The 26,970-nt window shown below is 43.1% G+C and overlaps 1 protein-coding gene across 1 annotated transcript in view; it reads right to left on the bottom strand.

Moving 5' to 3' along the window:
- Positions 1 to 26,970, bottom strand: part of LOC121576916 (liprin-beta-2-like) — a 133,765-nt gene that overhangs the window by 57,418 nt on the left and 49,377 nt on the right. The window contains exons 3-5 of the mRNA XM_041890507.2: positions 26,682 to 26,905; positions 10,310 to 10,396; positions 7,752 to 7,865 (exon numbers count right to left, since the gene is read on the bottom strand). Of these exons, the coding sequence (XP_041746441.1) occupies positions 7,752 to 7,865; positions 10,310 to 10,396; positions 26,682 to 26,905 (425 nt within the window). The remainder of the gene's footprint in view (positions 1 to 7,751; positions 7,866 to 10,309; positions 10,397 to 26,681; positions 26,906 to 26,970) is intronic.

Consider the following 26,970-nt stretch of genomic DNA (forward strand, 5'->3'; position numbering starts at 1 on the left):
CCCTTACGCCCTTTGGATTTCCCAACACCCCTCATCACTGGAGGCTGATTTCGGTTCCTGTTCCAGAGAATACTACTCTCTCCTTAAAATAACTTGCCATCATTTATATATCTGAATTAGGTGTGCCTTACCAAGACACCAATACACAGGCCTAGGCCTAAATGCATGATCTGCAATAAGCTATCCTAAATACCCCGACCAATACCCTTTAGTAGCTAAATTGTTCAGAGATAGCACAACTTTACTACGAGCCACTTAGTGACATCACATGAAATATATATACTCCCCACCACCAGGCAAAAGGGTTCCAAAAGGGTTCTTCAGCTGTCCCCATAGGATAACCTTTTCTCATTCCAGATAGAACCCTTTTGGGTTCCAGGAAGAATCATTTTGGGTTCCCAAAAGGATTCTAGCTGGAACCAAAAAGGTTTCTTTAACGGTCTCTCCTATGGGGACAGCCAAAGAACCCTTTAAGGTTCTAGAAAGCACTTTTTTTCTAAGAGTGTAGATGGACTGTAAACCACTATACAGTAATCACCACAGCTCAAGGGAAATACATTGAAACTAACATTTGCAACCCAACACCGGGATCAGCCGAGCATTTAGAAGAAATTTGAAGGTATTTTCCGTAAAAGACCAACAGTTGACACTGAGCTAGCTAGCTAAGCCTGATGAAATCCTTCCTTTGAACTAACTATGAAGTGAAACACATGCAGGATTATCTGCCCCTCCTAACTAGCTCTGCAGGCTGTGGCGTACTGATATCCAACTATCCGTTTATCTAGGCTTGATTGGACTGTGTTGAACTGCTATAGGCTCTCATACAGAGTGCTGTGGCTGACTAGCCTGACTAGGTCAACATGCCACTCAGGCTTTCAGAGTCAGACAGTGATCAGACCAATGATGATATTCAGACACAGTGGTCAGAGTCCGGGGCCAAGCTCCCCTTTGTCCCTCTGAAACAGGACCTCTTCCCTTCCCTGGGTCAGTCTGTCAGACCTCTCAGCAGACCCAAGGTGCCACTAGCCTGGTCCCAGATCTGTTGGTGCTGTATAACCAACTCCTAAGACATACAGTATGTTTGGCATACAACACCCATAGTTGGCTAAACAGCCCAAACAGATCTGGAACCACTAGACCAGGCTAAGGTGCCACTGACTCTCTAACTGTACCGTCACATGCTTAGTCAAGTAGGACACAGGGAGAAGGACGGGGATCGGATGTGTGGTAGGTCAAGCTATCAAACCTGCAATCCTGCTGGACTGGCCCTCTAACAGCAAACATTCCTTCTTAACCTTTTACTGCAGTGGGCTAAATCAGGGTCACACAGACTGTTTCTTGGTAGTCTTAAACAAATCTACTTTGAAACAAAAGTATACACCTCACACCCATAGTTATGGGCTTAAAAAAAGAAGACACCTGTACCATGTCAGATATAGTTTGCATCCCAATATTACACTTTATATACATCACAGAAGACTGAAAAACATCAAAACCGTTTGACATTTTGGCGTAAAATAAATAAATAATGTTGATTATTATGAAATTATGAAAAATATGATTAACATTCCACCCATGAGGCCACTACGTCATTTGACTGCAGGAAAGCGGTAGGCTAGGCTGGTTTATACTTTGTCTATCGACATGTTTGTAGATAATTAGAATGTGACAAGTGTCGCTGGTCAAAACAACATTTAATTTATACTCCGGTGGAATGTCTTTAGACCGTCGCTGCGACTGTCGGTTTCCTTGTTGCAGACAGATGAATAAAGTTCAACTTTGACCCTGTCACTGCGTCCATTGTCATGGTTACCTGACTGGGACAGCGATGAGAGTGCACTTTCTAAAATTCTATTTACTGTAATTAGCTCGCCATTAACTTGTTAATAATGATCTTGTGAGTTTATTTTCCTGTAATAATGAATAAAACATTTCTAAAGTTAAGACGTTGCCAGCTATGATATGATTATTTGAAGTGGCTAGCCAGATAACAAGCTAGAAACTAACCAGCCTTTAGTGTGTGTGTGTTTGTTGTCATGGTTGCTTTGGAGCCCTGTACACAGTCTTGGGTGAATATTTCCTTTCTCAGAATGAGGATGGAGTCACTATGACATTCTGGTGGTTGGAATCACAAAATTAAATAGAACATATTGCATTATAAAACGGGTTGTTTGGATCCTGGATGCTGATTGGTTGATATGCGGGAGTTGTTGGACAACAACTCCTGCAAAATACAATGATGTGTTAATATTATAATTCCACTGTCCCGCAGCCCAGGCAGGAAATTCAACTTCATCTCCCTTGGGAAAAAAGCATGTACACTTAATTTTCCCATCATACTAATTGGTTTGCAACAGTTGGGGGTTGGATAAACCTACCTGTCTGCCTCTACGACCTGTGCAACAATGTATCATTTTACAAATGCGATCTCTCCTGTGCCAGTAGGCTAACTAGCCCAAGAATGAACGTGAAATTAATAATTGACCACGGAAACCGATAACATTCAGAATTCCATTCATTCATTAGCAATCGCAGTGCGGCCTATGTAGGCCTATTTATTCAATCATTATTTATTGAAGTTCTGTATTTGGGGAGTTTCTCCCATTCTTCTCCGCAGATCCTCTCAAGCTCTGTCAGGTTGGATGGGGAGCGTTGCTTGTTAGATCGGGTTCAAGTCCGGGCTCTGGCTGGTCCACTCAAGGACATTCACAGACTTGTCCCAAAGCCACTCCTGCTGTGTGCTTAGGGTCGTTGTCCTGTTGGAAGGTGAACCTTTGACCCAGTCTGAGGTCCTGAGCGCTCTGGAGCAGGTTTTCATCAAGGATTTCTTTGTACTTTGCTCCGTTCATCTTTGCCTTGATCCTGACTAGTCTCCCAGTCCCTGCCGCTGAAAAACATCCCCACAGCATGATGCTGCCACCACCATGCTTCACCGTTGGGATGGTGCCAGGTTTCCTCCAGACATGACACTTGGCATTCAGGCCAAAGAGTTCAATCTTGGTTTCATCAGACCAGAGAATCTTGTTTCTCATGGTCTTAAGAGTCTTTAGGTGCCTTTTGGCAAACTCCAAGCGGGCTGTCATGGGTCTTTTACTGAGGAGTGGCTTCCGTCTGGTCACTCTACCATAAAGGCCTGATTTGTGGAGTGCTGCAGAGATGGTTGTCCTTCTGGAATGTTCTCCCATCTCCACAGAGGAACTCTAGAGCTCTGTCAGAGTGACCATCGGGTTCTTGGTCAACTCCCTGACCATGGCCCTGCTCCTCCGATTTCTCAGTTTGGCCGGGCAGCCAGCTCTAGGAAGAGTCTTGGTGGTTCCAAACTTCTTCCATTTAAGAATGATGGAGGCCACTGTGTTTTTGGTAACCTTCCCCAGATCTGTGCCTCGACACAATCCTGTCTCGGAGCTCTATGGACAATTCCTTCGACCTCATGGTTTTTGCTCTGAAATGCGCTGTCAACTGTGGGACCTTATATAGGCAGGTGTGTGCCTTTCCAAATCATGTCAAATCAATTGAATTTACAACAGGTGGATTCCAATAAAGTTGTAGAAACATCTCAAGGATGATCAATGGAAACAGGATGCACCTGAGCTCAATTTTGAGTCTCATAGCAAAGGGTCTGAATACTTATGTAAATAAGTTATTTCTGTTTTTTATTTGTAATACATTTGCTAAAATTTCCAAAAATCTGTTTTCGATTTGTCATTATGGGGTATTATGTGTAGATTGCTGAGGATATATATTTTTTAAATCCATTTCAGAATAAGGCTGTAATGTAACAAAATGTGGAAAAATCCAAGGGGTCTGAATACTTTCCGAAAGCACTGTATACTATATACTGTATGTACAGTACATCTATGGGTGGAATTCATCCCTGGTAAGAATGTCAAACAGTACGCTGCAGATTCAGTAAACCATGCAGAAGGACATAGTCCTACTTAGTGGTGATCCCATATGTGGTGACACAAACTGTTTTATGCATGGGTGCTTACTGTTTAGACAAAGAGCTTTGTGTATATGTGTGTATACGTGTGTGTGTGTGTGTGTGTGTGTGTGTGTGTGTTTGGATTTACTATCCTTGTGGAGACCAAAAGTCCTCACAAGGATAGTAAAACAAGGAAAATTCAGACTAGTGGGGCTATTTTAGGCTTAGGGGTTAGGTTTAGGGTTAGGCTTACAATTAGGGTTAGGGTTAGGGGTTAGGTTTAGGGTTAGGAGTTAGGGTTAGGTTTAGAGGTTTGGGGTTAAGGTTAGGGTTAGGTTAGGGTATAGGGAAAATAAGATTTTGGATGGGAATCAGGTGTTTGGTCCCCACAAGGATAGTAAAACAAACATGTGTGTGTGTGTGTGTGTGTGTGTGTGTGTGTGTGTGTGTGTGTGTGTGTGTGTGTGTGTGTGTGTGTGCGTGTGCGTGCGTGCGTGCGTGCGTGCGTGCGTGCGTGCGTGCGTGCGTGCGTGCCTGTGTGTGTGTGTGCATGCGTGCGTGCGTGTGTGTGTGTGTGTGTGTGATTAAGACACATAGAAAGAAGACACTGTTTGACACTAACATCCCTCACTGGCATGTGGCTCTGAGTAAGTATAGGTCTGATGAGTCTATTGATGAAATAATCTGCCCAACACACTCATCCATTAGCTTTTACTGGAACTGGCAGCAGATACTGATAAGCATTCTCTTGAGACTCAGAAAATAGCTATCTCCATTTCAGGCTCAGAACAGCAGTGACAAAGATCAACCTTGCCATTGACCTTGCCTAATCACACCACACACATTGTTTGACCAGAACTCATTAAAACTTCAATGGGGCCAAACAATGTGAAGATAGACAGTCTCTGGTTATCAATGCAGGTCAAACACAAGGGTCCTGCTAAGATATACCAGCCACACCACAGAGCACTGTAGACAGTAGACACCAGTGGCTGTGGACTCTCCTATATAACCATAAGTAAGCATTTATTGTATATTCTGCATGACCATGTGAGGGGGAAAAAAGGTTTTCCCCTAGACCTGTGCTTATGTACAAAGGCAACCAAATAAAAAAACAAAATCTGCTTGGCATTTGAGGTCAATTAAACTGATAAACAACAAATTCACTTTTTACCATTGCCATTTATTGGGAGCAAACCGGCTGGATGAGACAAAATCACAAACTAGACAAAGGAGCAGTTGAAAAGCCCAAACAGAGGGCTTTTTGATTCCTAAATTGGGTAGCTTTGTGTGCCAATGTTTGGTACGCACATACAAGCTAATAAGAGGCATCAGCAGACACTGCTCAAGGGCTCCTCTCCGCTCACACACCCTCACCCCTGTCTCTGACGGTAAGAGCATAAACTGGACAGCTCTCACCCTGTCTCCCTCCCTACCTCCACAAGAAGTGGTCTTCTTTTTTCCAAAATGTTTATGTGCTGTTATAAATTCAGAAAGAATATGCTGTAATTATAGTAAGATTATGCAGTCTGCTTTTAGTGGAGCCCACTACCATAAATATATCTGCTCTTATAACACAATGGAGTCAGTAAGCCATAGGAAGTCACCTTGTAAGATCGAAAGAAATTGAACTTTGTTTCCCTCTTCTGAGTGACAAACTTTGTGCAATCGAGGTGAGTCACTCACAGGCCTGGCTCCAGGATGACATGCCTGAGGGGTCATTTTAAATCCATTGGGGGCAGAACTAGTATTGCATTAGAGCCATAATAAAACAAGATTGGTCCTACTACTGTTTAAATGTACAAAAATGTATCTGAAATGTAGCCGTACACATCAACAACCGTCGTAGCACAAGAAAGCTATACAAGGGTATCGGAAATGTAGCCATAGCTGCCATAGGCCTACACATACTTTACACATACCAACACGAACAGGCCAGCTCGACAGGATTCTTACAACATTTACATTTACATTTTAGTCAATTAGCAGACGCTCTTATCCAGAGCGACTTACAGTTAGTGAGTGCATACATTATTTTTTATTTTTTTCATACTGGCCCCCTGTGGGAATCGAACCCACAACCCAACTTCAATAATTAGAACTATAGGCTACATTGCTGTCGAATTTGTGACACTATGCAATGAGCGTAACCAAGCCGCCACTTCTCCAGTTGCGCAATATTTTATATATATTATAAGCTATAGTAAGAGAGCAGGGAGGGGGCGAAAGAGTGGGCTAAGTGTCATTTTCATAGTATTGACATCACTTTTAAAGTAGCCTATCACACAATGACCGTGTATAATGCAAATTAGTAGACTACACACGGTATTGGTCCTACTACTGCGACATGCAAAATGTAAAAAATCTGGGTCTATCTGAAATGCAGCCATATACACAACAACTGTCATTTTGCTCACAAGAAAGCACGCAATGTTGAAGAGAAGCCCCACGAAGACTGCCCAAGATGTGCTCATTAAAACAGCACACACCGTAACCATCGATTCAGGACCATGGACAGAAGGCAGTGCGATTAAAAGATAACGTTAGATGCACTGCCAAATTCAGCACCACCATAGTGGACAGCCAGGACAACAGGAGCACTGCGCCAGGGCTCACCTCAGAGCACAACCAATTACGCTACATTGGTCATTGTCTCTATACCCACCAAATAACGCAAAGCTGTATATCTGTCAATAACAATTAGACCCGCAAAAGCAAACAATGACATTAGGAATCACAGATAAATCTAAAAGATGCATTGATGTAAAAAGCAAAGGCCTAAACGATACTATACAAAAACATTTGCTGCTAGGGTCCTCAACCTCGGTGGTCGGTCCTGCAGGCTGTTCGTTGAGCTTGGCATGGCTTTCGACATGGTGGTCCTCAATTTCTTTGCTCTTGGCAGTGCCCAGACATTTTTGGATATCCGTGCTAACCAAAGCTTAGCCAACTAGCTATAATTATTCAGTGCGCTGCTACCAAAACTTAACAAAGTTACTAGCTAGCCTATTATTAGCTGTCTGAAAAAGTGGGGGAAAAAATCCAATGAGCTTCCTAAACAAGGTAATGAAGGTGGTACCTTATGACATTGTATGGCTAGGTGCCCAATCAGAATGTATTTTTGGATTTTAAGTACAAAATATTACATCCCCCCTCCCTCACCCCTCCTCAGATAAAGAGTTAACACCCGGCAAATAGCCTCTGTCCCGGTCAGCGCTACTGGCAGGCCCGGCAGTGCAACATCGGCAAAACCGGGCAGGGTAATTCATATACCATATACAAATTCTATCTGGGGGGTCCCTGCCTGGCTTTGCCACCACGTAGAGCCAGCCCTGGTCACTCACAAGCAACAGTATTTTATGTTAGTAGGAATGTTATGAATGAAAACCACACTTCCTGTTACTAATTTACCACACACTTACTTCACACTAAAGGAAACATAATAATATAATATAATATGCCATTTAGCAGACGCTTTTATCCAAAGCGACTTACAGTCATGCGTGCATACATTTTTTTTTTTTTGTGTATGGGTGGTCCCGGGGATCGAACCCACTACCTTGGCGTTACAAGCGCCGTGCTCTACCAGCTGAGCTACAGAGGACCACACATAACAGGTTGTCCGTTCTATTTGTTACTGAGCAACCTTGTAATATTTAACCTTGCTCTAATCACACATTGCTCTAATCACACATTTACAAAATACAGTTGATCTAGGACTAAAACAAGACTATGTTTATGTAGGAAACAAGTTGAGGTAAACAACAGCAGTTAGCTCTCTAAGCTGAGCAGTGGTAGAGTAGTGGTAATGTAGTATGTCTCTTACCTGCTGCAGCATTTTCTCAGTGGAGTTGAGTTTGTGGTAGTGCTCCTCCAGAGAGCTCTCCAGGTCTCGGATCTTCTCTCCTTGGGCCTCCACCTGGTCTGTGAGCACGCTCACCTATAGCACACACAGCCAACCCACACAAAGGACACCTTAGTCACTCATGTTGAGAAATACCTCCTCTCTCCTGGTCAGGACTGGAGCTACCCGTATGCTAATGCTGCTAATTCTTCTGACAACACACAGGTAGTTTCACTTCATTCCTCAGCCGGAGTAGAACTCTATGTCAACAGCCAATGTGAAATATCATAAAAGATAACCTACCCTTGCCATGGTTCACTGAACTACAAAAATTGAGCTGAGTAAACTTAGCCCACAACTCTGGCCAGCCCACAATGAAGCAGGTAAAAGGGAAAGCAAGCACCTCCCTTTTACCTGCACCACCCAATAATGTTTTCAGTCAACTGGGCCAGGCCCGTCGGCCAATCAGCAGCGTTTGTCAGAGGGGCTTGAGGAATATGCTGGCATGTGCGAAAGAAAGGGCTACTTTGGCACAAGGCTAGTTTTAAGCAGCACACGTTGAGCCAGATAAGGCATGACAGAGGCCGAGAAGGAATAGGGAAAATATAAATATGCAATGTGTAGACTACATTACAAATGTATAAGCTACCAATTACACAGATGTAAAAAAGCATGGAGCATCCTGACAAATCACTTGAGCCTGATGTTTACAGTACAACCAAAGACAAGGCATTATCCAGACACGTTTGTTTGGGAAAAGAGGCAATGTACTAGGGGCGTACTGTTTGACTGAGTTCCTCTGCTACAAACAACCAGCCCCCAGCCCCTCTAGCCTGCCCTGGACATTTTAACATCTCTGTGATATACTGCCGTCTCTCTCTCAATTTAACAGCAGAGCCGTGAGGTCACTTGGGCCTGTGGACAGAGATGTCTCTGTCCCCCTAATGCCTTTACACTAACCTGACGTGACCCTTGTGACAGTGAGGAGGAGCTCTCTCAATTAAATTATATTAAATTCAAAGGGCTTTATTGGCATGGGAAACATATGTTTACATTGCCAAAGCAAGTGAAATAGATAATAAACCAAAGTGAAATAAAAAATAAAAATGAACAGTAAACATTACCCTCATAAAAGGTTCAAAGGAATAGAGACATTTCAAATATCATATTATGGCTATGTACAGTATTATAACGATGTGCAAATAGTTAAAGTACAAAAAGGAAAATAAATAAACATACACATTGTTTTTGTTCTTCACTGGTTGCCCTTTTCTTGTGGCAACAGGTCACAAATCGTCCTGCTGTGATGGCACACTGTGGTATTTTACCCAATAGATAGTTTATCAAAATTGTGGGTCTGTGTAATCTGAGGGAAACATGTGTCTCTAATATGGTCATACATTTGGCAGGAGGTTAGGAAGTGCAGCTCAGTTTCCACCTCATTTTGTGGGCAGTGTGCACATAGCCTGTCTTCTCTTGAGAGCCAGGTCTGCCTACGGCGGCCTTTCTCAATAGCAAGGCTATGCTCACTGAGTCTGTACATAGTCAAAGCTTTCCTTAATTTTGGGTCATTTACAGTGGTCAGGTATTCTGCCACTGTGTACTCTCTGTTTAGCGCCAAATAGCATTCCAGTTTGCTCATGTTTTGGTTGGATCTAATTATGTTCCTGTTGCTGTCCTGGGGCTCTGTGGGTTCTGTTTGTGTTTGTGAACAGAGCCCCAGGACCAGCTTGCTTAGGGGACTATTCTCTAGGTTAATCTCTCTGTAGCTGATGGCTTTGTTATGGAAGGTTTGGAAATCGCTTCCTTTTAGGTGGTTGTAGAATTTAATGTCTCTTTTCTGGATTTTGATCATTAGCGGGTATCGGCCTAATTCTGCTCTGCATAAATTATTTGGTGTTTTACGTTGTACACGGAGGATGTTTTTGCAGAATTCTGCATGCAGAGTCTCAGTTTAGTGTTTGTTCCATTTGGTGAATTATTGGTTGGTGAGCGGACCCCAGACCTCACAACCATAAAGGGCAATGGGTTCTATAACTGATTCAAGTATTTTTAGCCGGATCCTAATTGGGATGTTGAATTTTATGTTCCTTTTGATTGCGTAGAAGGCCCTTCTTGCCTTGTCTCTCAGATCAATCACAGCTTTGTGAAAGTTACCTGTGGTGCTGATGTTTAGGCCAAGGTAGGTATAGTTTTTTGTGTGCTCTAGGGCAACAGTGTCTAGATGGAATTTATATTTGTGGTCCTGGAAACTGGACCTTTTTTGGAACACCATTATTTTTGTCTCACTGAGATTTATTGTCAGGGCCTGTATCTACTCTCTCTCTCTCTCTCTCTCTCTCTCTCTCTCTCTCTCTCTCTCTCTCTCTCTCTCTCTCTCTCTCTCTCTCTCTCTCTCTCTCTCTCTCTCTCTCTCTCTCTCTCTCTCTCTCTCTCTCTCTCTCTCTCTCTCTCTCTCTCTCGCTCTCTCGCTCTCTAAAAGCTAAACTATAATCCTGCAAGGATGATGGTGGGGGTGAGAGATGACAGGAGCACCTTACCTGGAGCACCAGAGACTCTTTGTCCCCCTCTAAGCGAACCAGCCGCTCCTGATAGCTCTCATTGTTCACTGGGGAGCGGAGGTTAACCTGCAACAACACACAGAGCAAAGAGTCAGAGAGGTGGAGAGGGGGAAGGAGAGGAGGGAAAGGGAGGAAGACTGTCACTGAACAGGCTCAACAACTCAATCTCAACCAATCAATGATTCATCTGTATTGACCCTATAAAGGAGAAGAATTAAGTATTGTGTTACGCAACATCTTCCCATATGGTCTAGCGGTTAGGATTCCTGGTTTTCACTCAGGCGGCCCATGTTCGACTCCCGGTATAGGTACACACTGTCTCTACTGCACTGTTGTCTAATCTGCATTCAGTGTCAGATACAGTATTGCAGGCTGCAGCCAAAGGCTGGACGACTGCTCCATTTCAAACAAAGTTTCTGATATGAGCTCGCTAGTTGAAGACAAGAATAGTAGACCTGTGTTGACACCCAAATATGAGCTCAGGTGAGAATCTTAACACGTTGTGACCACGTGGCATTAACATACAAAAACACACCCTTTGACCCCTAACATCAGAAACAAGACACCTAATTTATACTAATTAGATATAGTGTGTTCTGTGAAACCTCAGACCTATAAGACCTGTGAGATCCCCTCTACAGAGGAATGCAGTTTTTCCTCTCTCCCTGGCCTCAGTCAGCTGACACAGAGCATTAGGACACTTTCTCAACCAACCACTACATCGCTGCAAAGACTTCATACAGGGCTTAACAATTGTCTTTCTCAGCCCCTGAGAACTTCTCCAGAGACGTCTTAACATCATGCTCTTGACTTAAGCCTGCCAGCTCTTTCTCTCTCTCTCTCTCTCTCTCTCTCTCTCTCTCTCTCTCTCTCTCTCTCTCTCTCTCTCTGAAAAGAAAACCCACAGCACCATGTGATCATCTTGGGGACCTATCATAAGGTCTGTCACAGCGGGAAAAATAACATACTGTGACTTGTCAGCAGCGCTGAGCTGGGTTTTGTGGGGTTTAGATAATCCTGTCTTAAATAGCGCTGCCTGGTCTAGGGGCCACTGCCTCGGATCGCACTGACAGTACACACATATGGAGCTGTTTCTCTGAGGTCATCAGAATGGACAATCCACTCAGAAAGCAGTTTCACAACTGACTTTCGAAGAGGTAGAGCATTTCCACACCCACTCACTGTCCATTATTACTTGACCTCTCTGAGACTCAAATGTAGTGTGTCCTGCCCTTCTATGTGCTAGTGGGTGTTGCACCCTCTATAACCACTGTGGTTATTATTTGAGCCTGCTGGTCATCTATGAAAGTCTTGAAGAACAACCTGGCCTAAATGGCCGTACTCTTATAATATCCACCCAGCACAACCAGAAGAGGACTGGCCACCCATAGGAGCCTGACTCCTCTCTAGGTTTCTTCCTAGGTTCTTGCCTTTCTAGGGAGTTTTTCCTAGCCAATGTGCTTCTACATCTGCATTGCTTGCTCTTTGGGTTTTAGGCTGGGTATCTGTATAGGACTTTGTGACAACTGCTTTTGTAAAAAGGGCTTTATAAAATAAATGTGATTGATTGATTGAATTTGATTGAGAGGAGAGGTGTGTCCATGTGAGTGCACTTAACTTAATGCTTCTTAATACTTAATATTTCTTTACATCTTAACGTAATACTTACTTTGCCAGGTACCCCATGATTGTTGTTGAACATGGTTACATAAAACAATGCACCAAAGCGAAATCTATACCCAGGTTCCTGCTGTGCTGCTAGACATCCAGGAGTTCAAAGAGGTTGGTTACAGCACTTCCTGAATCCTGACAAAGTCCATATGGAGTTCTTTAGCAGTGATTAGAGTCATTACTCTGACTGTAAACACAAGCCAAAGCAGAGGAGAGCCAGCCCAGTTCTCTGCCACACAGAAAAATGACCACTTCCTCTCCTCTTAAGGGATGTTACACATGCTACAGACAACAGGGTCGTGTACAATACCCACTGGGCGCAGACGTCAATTCAACGTCAATTCCGCGTGGTTCAATGTCATTTTTTCGAAATGACGTGGAAACAACGTTGATTCAACCAGTGTGTGCCCAGTGGGTAGGCACCAAACGGAAGAAAAGACACTGAAACAGGGAGGGACTACTTGAACTTGTCCAATAAGAAACACTCGTTTTTGTTTTCAACGATGTGAACTAATGATTATAACCCAGCTCTCTTTAAACAGAGCGCCTAGAGCTGTAGTGTACTGTACAGAGAGCGAGCTCAAAACATTTGCTATGGAAACTATAGAGGCATCTTTCTCAGGCTAGGCCAAGCCACAATGGAATTTCCATTAACCCCTCTCTTATCCCATGAGCTACATAGCTGTTTGATGCCTCTGAAAGACATACTATAGTCGGAAAGAGTCAGAGACAAATCCAAAATGACCAAAATATTATCCCACTGTCTAAGAATGCATGACGACTGTGTACAGTGCAGTAAGCAAGAGGGGCACCGCCTACTTTTAATAGCCTTAAATGTTTCTGTTGCACTTTAGTTTTATGGTGGACAGCCTGCACAGTTATTGTAGGTACTACTCCTGTCTTTCTTTAAAATAATGTTATGATGGTTTATTATGGCTGCATGCTGCCCAATTACATGCTGACCACACATACATTTACATATACATGTTATTCAATCATTGCATCCACACTGCTCGCACGCGTCAATGAGCGTCTACGTAGCCAGAACTATATTTGTGACACTTGACGCGCTGCAAGTCCGGCCTCTCCCATCACCTCATTGGTTTTTAGGAGCATATCCCCACATGGGTGATTGAAAGATGAACTGAGGTCCACACCTTAAAGTTGGTTGCCAACCGCCATATAAAGTCCAAAGAAGAAGAAGTCTGAAGGAGGAGCGATTACTAGAAATGAACTCGGTTTACCCTTTTATCTGTGGATTAGTTGTCGGAGTAGAGGACCTTGTGCATTTCAGGTAAAATAACAACCCAATGTTTATATCCCAGGACAAATTAGCTAGCAACAGCAAGCTAGCTAGATAAATTGCCATAAATGTTTCATGCTTTTCGACCTGTCCCCAAATTAATATAGTTGGTTCAGAGTTTGTTTTGATATTTCAACCTGCATGTTCTGATCACGTCTGGTGTGGGGGGACAAAATCAACATGCGTGTGATGGCGTGTTAGGCTGCGGTCATGTGGTTCCACCTCTTGACGTGCTCTGCATACTTGACACAACTCCTAGTCACCTAGCTCCATTCCACTACCTAATAACTCACAACAACCATGACAGGGCTTGTACAAACCACTAAATGTCCTGTTGACTGTCACACCAAGACTGCAAAAACATGTCCTACCTTTAAATTTAATTTCAAACCCTGGTATGTCTACTTGGGGAAAACCCACCAAACAAAACCCACCTTCTCAAGTCTTCCTCAATGGCAATTTCATGGCATTTTTGATTACACAGCATGAAACCCCTCAAGTGCTGTGATATCACATAATCACAAGACAGCATCATGGAGACAGAGGAACAACAGTGCCAATGCTCTGTTTGCAAAACAAACATCAGCTGGTTGGTGCTGTAATGCGCTCATCTGATAACACGTTTCCAGTAAACACAACACATGAGCTCAAAGGGATACACAACTAGACTCAAATTCAAACTAGTAGAAATGCATCAGGAAAAACTATTACCAGACTGCACAACAACATCTCAAGGGAATACTGATCTCATGAGGACATGGTCCATTCTCATGTTGTGCAGATCATTCTTACAGTTCTTTCTGGAAAAACGTAGGCACTGAGAAAACCTATCAAGAAACATACCTCTCAAGCCAGAGAAAAACAGCCAACATACGAGGCACATGCACTCACCTTTTTAAGCCAAGTGAAATGCTTATAAAAGTCTATATCACTCTCCATGTTGTCGGCCCATTTTGGGTTCTTGAGTGGCTTATCCTGGCAGTGGAGTGACTAGTGCTGTGGAGCTCTAGAGAGCTGCAGCCTGGAGAGGAGAGGCTCTAGCTGGCCCTGTACGTGCTGCTCGTTCCTTAGCTGCGTTGTGATAGGTTTTACTACCCAGATCCAGCTTCCTGAGTCAGGCTGCAGCCTCAAAGCTCCCCTCCTCACACCCCTCCCTGGCGTGGTGAGACAACTGTCCAAATCTTCCTGCCCAGAGAGAGAGAGAGAGAGAGAGAGAGAGAGAGAGAGAGAGAGAGAGAGAGAGAGAGAGAGAGAGAGAGAGAGAGAGAGAGAGAGAGAGAGAGAGAGAGAGAGAGAGAGAGAGAGAGAGAGAGAGAGAGAGAGAGAGAGAGAGAGAGAGAGAGAGAGAGAGAGAGAGAGAGAGAGAGAGAGAAATAGAGAAAGAGAGGGAGAAATAGAGAGAGAGAGCGAAATAGAGAAAGAGAGGGAGAAATAGAGAGAGAAAGAGCGAGAGAGATGTCTGCTGCAGCAGCTAGGCACCCCAGCATCTGCTGTGACTGAGACTGAGGACCCAGCCAGCACAAAGAGAGCAACAGGCTCTAAAGTCAGCCTAGACACAGACCATGCCAACTCTCAACTCTCTTTCTCTTTATCTTTCCCTCTGTCTCTTATTCCCTTGCTCTCCTCTTGCTCTCCTCAATGGTATCGCCCTTTCTCTCTTTTCCTCTCTCGCTCACTCTTTCCTCGATGGTCTCTCCCTCCCTTTCTCTCTCCTCTTATTAACTTAAAGTCACAATGCAAGCCTGAACTGAAAAACACTGTGGCTTCATTTGAGTGGGAGCACCATTAAAGACACATACACACCTCTCTCTCTCTCTCTCTCTCTCTCTCTCTCTCTCTCTCTCTCTCTCTCTCTTTAGACTAATCAATGCAGCAACAGCCCTCCTACCATTAGCCTTAGGTCAGACTGGAACTCATTATCTGGACGCCCCATTTCCTGTCTATGGGATTCTTCTCTAACACAAACTCATCCCCCTCCTCACTGAACCATTTGGCTGCCTCTGACAGTTTTCATGTACACACTTCAAAGAGCACAGTCAGAGACATGTATGTAGGGAATGCTGCAACGGGTCTCTTCTTCGCAGAGTGTAATTAATCATGAGTTACAGCCAGTGAGGCTCAGACAGACTGTTTGTAAACTCGGTGTGAGACAGATGGTGCTCCTTGCAGAGCTTGACTGAGTAAAGTAAGAAAAAAGTGAATTAGACATAGATCACAGTGTGACTGTGAGGCATGTTGCCTTTAATATATTTCAGTGATCCTATGTCTTAACACCCTACAGTGTTGTTACCATTGTCCAGATCCCTCCTCCTCTCCTCTCTTTTCTCCCTTAGTCACAGGGGAGAAATTGAGCCACTTGGACAGGGAGTGTGGATGGCTGGGGTATCAGAGACATTTGCACATGGGTCGTTCCACTAATTAGGTGCCTTTTGAGTAGTGTAACTTTTTATTTCAGCTTATTTAAAATGTCTGTCTACGGAAGCCCAAGGCAAAAAAACAAAAAACGTAGACTCTTATAATGATCTCGTTCGAATTACTTAGTATCTTGTTTGAACGACTTAGTATCTCATTTGAACGACTTAGTAAAAACATTAAATTTCTACTAGAATTTTATTTTTATTTTTACTTAGTCGTTCAAATGAGATACTAAGTCATTCGAACAAGATACTAAGTCATTTTAACGACTTATTATTAGGGATGTAACGATTCACCGATACGCATCGGTCCCCGATTCAAATGCTTAAGATACAAGAGCATTGGGCCGCGGACCCCAAACCAATCCAAATGTAGCACACATCGGTCCCAAAAATCAATTCAAATGTTACGAATTGCAAGTTCACTAATTGTTTTTGCTCATATTACATTCTTTCTACTTTCCGAAAATACCTAATATTTTGTGACAATTGATGTGTCCTCTGCTTCATTGTCGAATTGCATGTAACTGTGTTGACAGTCATTGATCTACAAGTAATTTTGCATGACGAACAACCTCAGGCAATATCAGTAGTCTAGTCAAACTGCACACTGCGCCCAGCTTCGCGCACTGTGCTCAGCTTCGTGCGCTGACCAATGCGAGGTAGGCGGCCTGTTCCTGATCTTGCACATCTGCACAGCATTAAAATGCTAAAATGGCTTGTGTGATATTAGGCTTTATTAGTTGAGTGACAACATCTGTAATTTGCTAGGTTATTGTTATCTATGCGCTGTTTAAAATTGTGTTTTACCGGAATAAAATGAAGCTACCGTAGACACAACTCTAATCTGGCTATAGCTGCTGAACGGGGCTTACAATAGATGTTATTTTGATTGTTCAGGTTCACCATCAGCAACAGTTTTGGTAGTTTTGCTTTAAACAATCAGTGTACAGTATATGGTCATTTTTTGATATACAGGGTAAAGTTGATAATGTCATAACGAGGACAGCAATCACTTTTGCGAGGTGCACTGCATGGCCGTAGGGAGAGGAGAAGAGAAGATCACTCAGTAAAAACTTCCAAACTATCAAAACCATTCGATTTTGAGATGGGGGTGAAATCCAAAGTTGTGCTATGTATTCATTGGCTGTGTCATATCTAATTTGTAAACGTTAAATATTGATACATTACAAGCTCAAACACATAATCTGCAAAAACCATGGCCTCTGTATTACTTAGGCCTGTTCAGAATTGCTCTGCCCTTCTCCCTTGTAGAGTAGTAGTAGTTTTATTAGAGGGAACAATAACTGTAATTTCATTATGAATATGCATAACCCAACCAGTCCCTTCAGAAATTATTCACACCCCTTGACTTTTTTCACATTTCGTTGTATTACAGACGGAATTTAAAATGGATTAAATTGAGAGTTGTTTGTCACTGGCCTACACACAATACCTCATAATGTCAAAGTGGAATTATGTTTTTCGAAATGTTTAAAAATCAATATAAAATGACAAGCTAAAACGTCTTGAGTCTGTAAGTATTCAACCCCTTTGTTATGGCAAGCCTAAATAAGTTCAGGAGTAAAAATGTGCTTAAAGGAAAAATCCACCCAAAACCACTAATTCCTTTAATTTACAGTGTTAAATAACACTAATATGTGAGAACAATATTTTTTGGGAACAAGTGTTTCATTTTAGAGTTATAATAAGGTTGGTAGCAACATGGAAAATCGTTGTGGAAATCTGTTGCAGCTCAAGTCTACTACAAAATCCACAATGCAATGCTTTCTCTATGGGCTGGCTGGCTAGCTAGCAAACATAGCTACACAGAATAATACCAAAGACAATATCAGCATGTAAAGTAGCTAGTTAGCTGTAAAATCGCCTAAACAAACTGCATTATCAATTTAGGAGTCTACAATCTCACCATGTTCAACCAGCAGATCGATGTGCCTCACAGAGTGGAGTCTAACATTTGCAACGGCAGATATACTTTTGAGGAGATGGGAAACGTTGACAATGCTACGTCAATGGGTCGTGCGGAGCAAGAAGTAAAACATTACAAATCCTTTCCGAGATGTGAGATAATTAACTTCCTATCTGTAATATCGTATAGCTTTGTAATTGTTACATTACGTACTTTCGAGAAAAATTGGCACGTTTCTCGACATATACACTGACTTTGAAAAGGGATTGCGTGACAATTAGCTTAGCAACCGCGTGACACAGCATGACAACGTGAACGCGATTGGTCGACAGTCTGCTGGGTGGGGTGTTATACGTTCCTTCATTCATTGGATTCCTATCTCCTTTCTATAATATATCTGGCAACGGCACCATGCAATGCACCCTGGACTAAAGGCAGACAAATAGGAAAAATGTGCTAGACCCTCCGTTAAATTACACATTTCTCCAGGAAGGAATATGGCAAAAATATGATCAATGGCTCAATCGAGAGAAGACATCCTCCCGAGTTCTGACATCGGACAGTATTGAAATCTGACATGTATGATAGACGTTGTCGCGATCTAAAAGTCACATTCCTATTAACTTCAAGTGTAGTGAGAGCGACTTTATCACAGTGCTACGTCATACCGGACGGATTTCTGCCTGCTTGAACGCCAACAACTCAGATACATAAGAAAACATGAAATTACCCAGGGAATCGATAGAACATCACTCAGAGATGCACAAAAACAATATAACATTTAAAATGGGTGAACCTTTCCTTTAACAAGTCACATAATAAGTTGCATGGACACACTCTATGTGCAACAACAGTGTATAACATGATTACCTCATCTCTGCACCCCACACATACAATTATCTGTAAGGTCCCCCAGTCAAGCAGTGAATTTCAAACACAGATTCAACCACAACGATCAAGGAGGTTTTCCAATGCCTCGCAAAGAAGGGCAGCTACTGGTAGATGGGTAAAAATACAAAAAGCAGACATTGAAAAAATAAGTTATTAATTACACTTTGGATGGTGTATCAATACACTGAGTCAGTACAAAGATACAGGGTTCCTTCCTAACTCAGTTGCCGAAGAGGAAGGAAACCGCTCATGAGGCCAATGGTGACTTTAAAACAGTTACAGAGTTTAATGGCTGTGAGAAAACAGAAGAAAACTGGAGAACTAACTTCCTGACTGATGTCTTGAGATGTTGCTTCAATATATCCACATAATTTTCCTTCCTCACGATGCCATCTATTTTGTGAAGTGCACCAGTCCCTCCTGCAGCAAAGCACCCCCACAGCATGATGCTGCCACCCCCGTGCTTCACGGTTGGGATGGTGTTCTTCGGCTTGCAAGCATTCCCCTTTTTCCTCCAAACATAACGATGGTCATTATGGCCAAACAGTTCTATTTTTGTTTAATCAGAACAGAGGACATTTCTTCAAAAAGTACGATCTTTGTCCCCATGTGCAGTTGCAAACCGTAGTCTGGCTTTTTTATGGTGGTTTTGGAGCAGTGGCTTCTTCCTTGCTGAGCGGCCTTTCAGGTTATGTCGATATAGGACTCTTTTTACTGTGGATATAGACACTTTTGTACCTGTTTCCTCCAGCATCTTCACAAGGTCCTTTGCTTTTGTTCTGGGATTGATTTGCACTTTTCGCACCAAAGTACGTTCATCTCTAGGAGACAGAACGCGTCTCCTTCCTGAGCGGTATGATGGCTGCGTGGTCCCATGGTGTTTATACTTGCATACTATTGTTTGTACAAATGAACGTGGTACCTTCAGGCATTTGGAAATTGCTCCCAAGGATGAACCAGACTTGTGGGGGTCTACACATTTTTTTCTGAGGTCTTGACTGATTTCTTTTGATTTTCCCATGATGTCAAGCAAAGAGGCACTGAGTTTGAAGGTAAGGCTTGAAATACATCCACAGGTACACCTCCAATTGACTCATTATGTCAATTAGCCTATCAGAAGCTTCTAAAGCCATGACATAATTTTCTGGAATTTTCCAAGCTGTTTAAAGGCATAGTCAACCTTGCGTATGTAAACTTCTGACCCACTGGAATTGTGATACAGTGAATTATAAGTGAAATAATCTGTCTGTAAACAATTGTTGGAAAAATTACTTGTGTCATGCACAAAGTAGATGTCCTAACCGCCTTGGCTAAACTATAGTTTGTTAACAAGAAATTTGTGGAGTGGTTGAAAAACGAGTTTTAATGACTCCAACCTAAGTGTATGTAAACTTCTGACTTCGTCTGTAATTGACCGAGTGAAAAGAAGGAAGCCTGTACAGAATAAAAATATTATCCTAAATGCATCCTGTTTGCAAAAAGGCACTAAAATAATACATCAAAAAATGTGGCAAAGTAATTAACTTTTTCTCCTGAATACATATAGGCCAATTCCCACAAGTATAAGGGGTTAAGGTTTGGGACAGGGTTAAAAACAAAAAAATTAAAGCAGGAGGAGCAACAAGTGTTATGTTTGGGGCAAATCCAATACAACACATTACTGAGTACCACTCTCCATATTTTCAAGCATAGTGGTGGCTGCATCATGTTATGGGTATGCTTGTAATCGTTAAGGACTGGGGAGTTTTTCAGGATAAAAAAGAAACGGAATGGAGCTAAGCACAGGCAAAATCCTAGAGGAAAACCTGGTTCCGTCTGCTTTCCACCAGACACTGGGAGATTAATTCCCCTTTCAGCAGGACAATAACCTAAAACACAAAGCCAAATCTACACTGGAGTTGCTTACCAAGAAGACAGTGAATGTTCCTAAGTGGCCAAGTTACAGCTTTTACTTAAATCTACTTGAAAATCTATGGCAAGACCTAAGAATGGTTGTCTAGCAATGGCAATTTTGAAAAGAATAATGGGCAAATGTTGCACAATCTGGGTGTGGAAAGCTCTTCGAGACTTACCCAGAAAGACTCACAGCTGTAATCGCTGCCAAAGGTGCTTCTACAAAGTATTGACTCAGGGGTGTGAATACTTATGTAAATGAAATATTTTTGTATTTCATTTTGAATAAATGTGCCAAAATGTCATTATGGGGTATTGAGTGTATATATGTGTGAGTTTTTTTGTTGTTGATTTAATCCATTTTGAATTCAGGCTGTAACACAACAAAATGTGTAATAAGTCAAGGGGTTTGAATACTTTCTGAAGGCACTGTATTTCAATATTCATGTAATGATTGAACAACAAAAACTGAATTCCCAACCCCCACCCCCAAAGGCATAGTATCATGGCAGGTCACCTGTCAAGTCAGTCATTCAGTCAGTCAGTCAGTAATTGCTGCAGATGTGCTCAATAGTGCTTGAGCGTATGGGACTCCCCAAAGCATGGCACAACACACGGGTGTGTCACAAGCTAAACCCATGTACTTTGTCAACCTCCTCTGCTTCCTTCTCCTAGTGCTGGACAGGCAGACTTTGCAGTGCCTCCGTGTGCGACTGCCTTGAGCAGCAGTTTGAGGGACTTTGGAGGGAAAATGCTATGCAGTGAAGCGTAGGGGATTGTGAGCAGCAGGACGTCCCCCAGTGGATGGGCACCGAGGGATGTGGGGCTCCTCCAGCAGCTCTCTCATGAGGATCTCTACTTTTGGTAGGTAATCACCTCACCTATGGGATAGGGGGAGAGGGAATGGGGAGGATGAGGGAGTGGAGAAAAGGATGAGGGAGTGAGTAGGTGGGTGAGATATTGTCAATATAATTGCAGAATGGGACTGTATGTGATTTGTATGTGAACTGTATGTCCAATTACAAAAAACCTTGTTCAGTAATCACCTCACCTGTTAGCTGGCGGTGACCTATGTGACCACTGAGGACAGAAGTGTCGATCAGATAGAAAGATATCTTCTTATACCACTTGGTAGTCTTCTGAGCGCATTCCACAAAGCTGTTTATCATGTCCGCCTTATCCACTGCCCCCATTCTGAGCTAATAGTCAAGCACACAGTCTGGTTTGATCTTTCTCTCCCCTTTCAGATGGTCCACCTTCCCTGTGGCCGACATGGTTGCTGTATGGACAGTGGAGAGGTCATGGACATCTCATTTGTCATGCCACTTTACTGCCAGCTGCTGACCGTTCTCCTTGAACTCCACCTCCCCCCTCTGCATCTTCCTGCTTCTGGACTGTGCCACATGCAGTTAGAGAGCAGATGCTGGAAGAGTGTGGGACTGCTGTACCAATTGTCCACATACAAAGTGTGGCCCTTTCCGAGATGGGATTATATGCTGTGGGATTATTTAAGATACTCTTCAAAGAGGTAGGGATTGACAGAACGCCAGCCTACCCTTCCATAACATCAGGGACTCGTCAATGCATAGGCCTTGTATGGCACAAAGACTCAACCAAATGCTGATGTCAGGCTGGTAAGACCATTTCTTATTTTGTGTAAGGAGTCATTCAGGTTGGCAGTAGCATTGTTGACAAAATGGAGGCATTGCAGCAGAACTAGGAAGCGGTCTTGGGAAAAGAGAGTGGCAAAGAAGAGAGTTGCAAACATAGGATCTATGTTCCAGTATTCCCTTAGGGCAGGGGTGTCAAACTCATTCCACGGAGGGCAGTATTCCCTTAGGGCAGGGGTGTCAAACTCATTCCACGGAGGGCCAAGTGTCTGCAGGTTTTTTAAGACCTAAACAATCAGGTGAGGAGAGTTCCTTACTAATTAGTGACCTTAATTCATCAATCAAGTACAAGGGTGGAGTGAAAACCCGCAGACACTCATCCCTTCTTCAATATTCCCATGAGAAGGACCGTAACTAGATGTTCTAATGAAGTGTTCTAATCACACCGGTTTGAGCGTACGCTCCAGGGACCACTGTAGAATGATCACACCCATGCGCTCGTATGTGTCAAAGGGTTAATAAAATACATGTTTTCCAATCTCAAGAGCTTAAGTAAAAAATGATACAGTCCCAGTCAAAACTTTGGAGACACCTACTCATTCAAGGGTTTTTCTTTTTTTTTCTTCTTTTTTTACAATTTTCTACATTGTAGAATAATAGTGAAGACATCAAAACTATGAAATAACACATATGGAATCATGTAGTAACCAAAAGCGTTAAACAGTCTAAATATATTTTAGATTTTAGATTCTTCAATGTAGCCACCCTTTGCCTTGATGACAGCTTTGCACACTCTAGAAAATAGTCAAAATAAAGAAAAACCCTGGAATGAGTAGGTGTATCCAAACTTTTGACTGGTACTGTATATAAAAACATTTCATTACATTTTTTTTTACTTATGGCACCTGGTATTCCCAGGCAGTCTCCCGTCCCAGTACTAACCAGACCCGACCCGCGTGTTCAGGGTGGTATGGCTCATCTCTGCAACTCCTCAATGGGCTCGGGAGAGGTGAAGGTCGAGTCATTCGTCCTCCGAAACATGACCCGCCTGGCCGCCTACTTCTTATCACACTGCTCGCTTAACTTGGAAGTCAGCCGCACCAATGTGTCAGAGGAAACACAGTTCGACTGATGACTAAAGTCAGCTTGCAGGCTCCCTGTTGCAAGGAGTCACTAGAGCACGATGAGCCAAGGAAAGCCCCACCAACCTAACCCTCCCCTACCCCAGATGGCCAATTGTGTGCCGTCCTATGGGGCTCCCGGTCACGGCCGGTTGTGACACAGCCTGTGATCAAACCCCAGGCTGTAGTGGCGCCTCAGCACTGGGGTGCAGTGATTTTGACCTCTGCGCCACCCAGGAGCACAAGAATGCATACATATCATGAGGGATGCAAATCATGCAAACGTCGTCAGACTCAACAAGAAAACAGATTTGATAATCCATCTTGTGTGCACGTGCTCTGATCATGTTCCCAGCCCTGGAACTGGAACTGGAACAAGGAAGCAGAGTGCTCCAGTGACTCCATTGCTACAGAGCTACACTCACTGCTTTCATGGCTTGGATTGGCTGACTGTGAACTCTGTCCTGCACCTGGCTATGTTGACAGCTGAGTTGGACAATCACCAGGATAACTCTCTCTCTTTCTCTCTCTCTATCCCCCTCCCTCTCTCTCTCAAACGATCACTCCTTGTATAAGTCAAGGCAACAACTTTCCCTTTGAGACAAAATCTTCTGCACCAGACTTGACCCCTGTCTTACTGTCTGACATTCTCTGATCGACAGACAATAGCTTCAGGTCAGCGATAAGGAGCATCACAGGGTCTCTCTTCTTCCTGCCAATAACATACAGAGGGAGCTTTATCCCATGTCCTCTTCCTCAGAGAGCCTTGTGTGGGGAGTAATTGAGGAGTGTGTGTGTTTAATCCTGCTCTGGGCCAGTAGAGAGGGAGGGGGAGGAGAAAAGGAGGGGGAGGGTGAGAGGGAGAGAGCGTGTGAGACCCCTGCTGAATAGAAAGAGCAGAGCCTCTCCAACTCTGAGAGAGGGAAAAACAAGAGCCTTTCATTGGCCCCTTAGCCCCGCCAATAGGTTGTTTACTGCAGCCTCGGCCAATGACAAGACATTGTATTCCATAACAACGTCAAACATTCACGTCAACATTCGGCCACAATGAACAAAGCCCTGGCTCACAGTAGCAGTATCATCATGTGCTTGTCATTTCCTAAATATGATCCAAATATGTAAAGTGCCAGCATACCCTCGTAAACCTGGTCATGATATTCACAGACAGCCAACAATAAAAACAAAAAACAAAGAAACAAGCATGACATTCTCAAAAAAAATCTATAGGCTAAGAGCTCGATGTGCTGCTCCAGCTGAACAGTGAACACCCTAACACCCCAGAGTGCTTCAGCTGTGCTTGAGGTGACCAGACAGACAACATACAGAGCTAACAGAGGGGAAGTGGAGTGAGTAGAGCGAGGGAAAAAGTGAGTGTGGAGAGTAGGAGGAAAAGGAGAGAGGATTGATTAGAAAGAGGGAGAGTGGAGTGAGTAAGGCAGAAAGAGGGGACAAGGCAGGAAGTTGAGCTCTGCCCTATTAGGAGTCTCTGAGGAACACGTTGAGTCTTTAAACATGGCTAGCCTTAGTTCCCAGAGAGAGACCCAACGAGGGCCAAAATAAGACCAGTCCCAGTAAGACACAGTCAGGTACAGTCTGTCCCAAACACAGTCCCAGACACAGCCATGCTAAGACCTAACAACACCCAGGAATAGTTGTAGGTCTGTCTAAACTCCTACACAGCAGCTGCTGCAATGAATCAACCCTCTCTCCTTCAATGTGTTACAAAGAGAGAGAGAGAAAAATGAATGAACCAAATTGTGTGTAGTGAAAAGTATTTTGACAATACAATTTTCTACAATTTGCTTAACGGTTCTGACACAGCTATGAAATCCCAGAGATACCCTGCCTCAATTGGAAGTAAATAAGGAGTTGAAATGTTCCACATAATATTATTCATCCTACTGACCCAAGATGGCCTGTAAACAACTGCGATCCCATTCTGAGCAAATAATGAATTGATGATAAACCATATTATCTGTTTATAGCATATATAGCATATATATATATATATATATATATATATATATATATATATATATATATATATATATACACTACCGTTCAAAAGTTTGGGGTCACTCAGAAATGTCCTTGTTTTCGAAAGAAAAGCTATTTTAAAAGGCTAATTGATCATTGGAAAACCCTTTTGCAATTATGTTAGCACACCTGAAAACTGTTGTGCTGATTATAGAAGCAATAAAACTGGCCTTCTTGAGACTAGTTGAGTCTCTGGAGCATCAGCAATTGTGGATTCGATTACAGAATCAAAATGGCCAGAAACAAATAACTTTCTTCTGAAACTCGTCAGTCTTGTTCTGAGAAATGAAGGCTATTCCATGCGAGAAATTGCCAAGAAACTGAAGATCTCGTAGAACGCTGTGTACTACTCCCTTCACAGAACAGCGCAAACTGACTCTAACCAGAATAGAAAGAGGAGTGGGAGGCCCCGGTGCACAACTGAGCAAGAGGACAAATATATTAGAGTGTCTAGTTTGAGAAACAGACGCCTCACAGGTCCTCAACTGGCAGCTTCATTAAATAGTACCCGCAAAACACCAGTCTCAACGTCAACAGTGAAGAGGCGACTCCGGGATGCTGACCTTCTAGGCAGAGTTGCAAAGAAAAAGCCATATCTCAGTCTGGCCAATAAAAAGAAAATATTAAGATGGGCAAAAGAACACAGACACTGGACAGAGGAAGATTGGAAAAAAGTGTTATGGACAGACAAATCGAAGTTTGAGGTGTTTGGATCACAAAGAAGAACATTTGTGAGATGCAGACCAAATGAAAAGATGCTAGAGGAGTGCTTGATGCCATCTGTCAAGCATGGTGGAGGCAATGTGATGGTCTGGGGGTGCTTTGGTGGTGGTAAAGTGGGAGATTTGTACAGGGTAAAAGGGATCTTGAAGAAGGAAGGCTATCACTCCATTTTGCAACGCCATGCCATACCCTGTGGACGGCGCTTGATTGGAGCCAATTTCCTCCTACAACAGGACAATGACCCAAAAGCACAGCTCCAAACTATGCAATAACTATGGTGCTTCAGGAAGCATGGGGTGAAATCTCTTCAGATTACCTCAACAAATTGACAACTAGAATGCCAAAGGTCTGCAAGGCTGTAATTGCTGCAAATTGAGGATTCTTTGACGAAAGCAAAGTTTAAAGGAAACAATTATTATTTCTATTAAAAATAATTATTTCTAACCTTGTCAATGACTACATTTCCTACGCATATTGCTATATTTCCTATTCAAACTCATTTCATGTATGTTGTCATGGAAAACAAGGACATTTCTAAGTGACCCCAAACTTTTGAACAGTAGTGTATATATATATATATATATATATATATATATGTTGTTAGACAAAGGAAGATGACGTTGGTTGCTAAAGCTGGTTGGCGAAGGTAATGGTTGTTTTATTTGGTTGGTATAAGTAACGATTACTTGAGATGGTTGGCAAAAGTAATGGAAAAATACAGCGTTTCCATAGACCCAGGTGTGCTCCCTGCTACTCACCGAGCCCCTGTCTGAGCACCTGTCCATGTCCAGCCAGTCCATGAGCATGTGAGCGGTGCTGCTGGGGACGTGGGCCCTCAGCGTGTCCCTCTCCTCCTCTCTGGGCTGCAGCTCCAGGGCCAACCGCAGGTCCTCAACCAGCTGCAGCACCTGCAGGGGCCCCGCGCTGCCCGGGGAGCCCAGCTCAAACAGGCCATTGGTGTACTCGGCTGCAGCCTTGGAGCCTGTCGGGGACAGAGGACAAAGAGTAATTATAGTGGACAAGATAGTACATATCAGCACATATAAA

Source organism: Coregonus clupeaformis, chromosome 11 (genome assembly GCF_020615455.1).
Source record: "Coregonus clupeaformis isolate EN_2021a chromosome 11, ASM2061545v1, whole genome shotgun sequence".
NCBI classification, from domain to species: domain Eukaryota; kingdom Metazoa; phylum Chordata; class Actinopteri; order Salmoniformes; family Salmonidae; genus Coregonus; species Coregonus clupeaformis.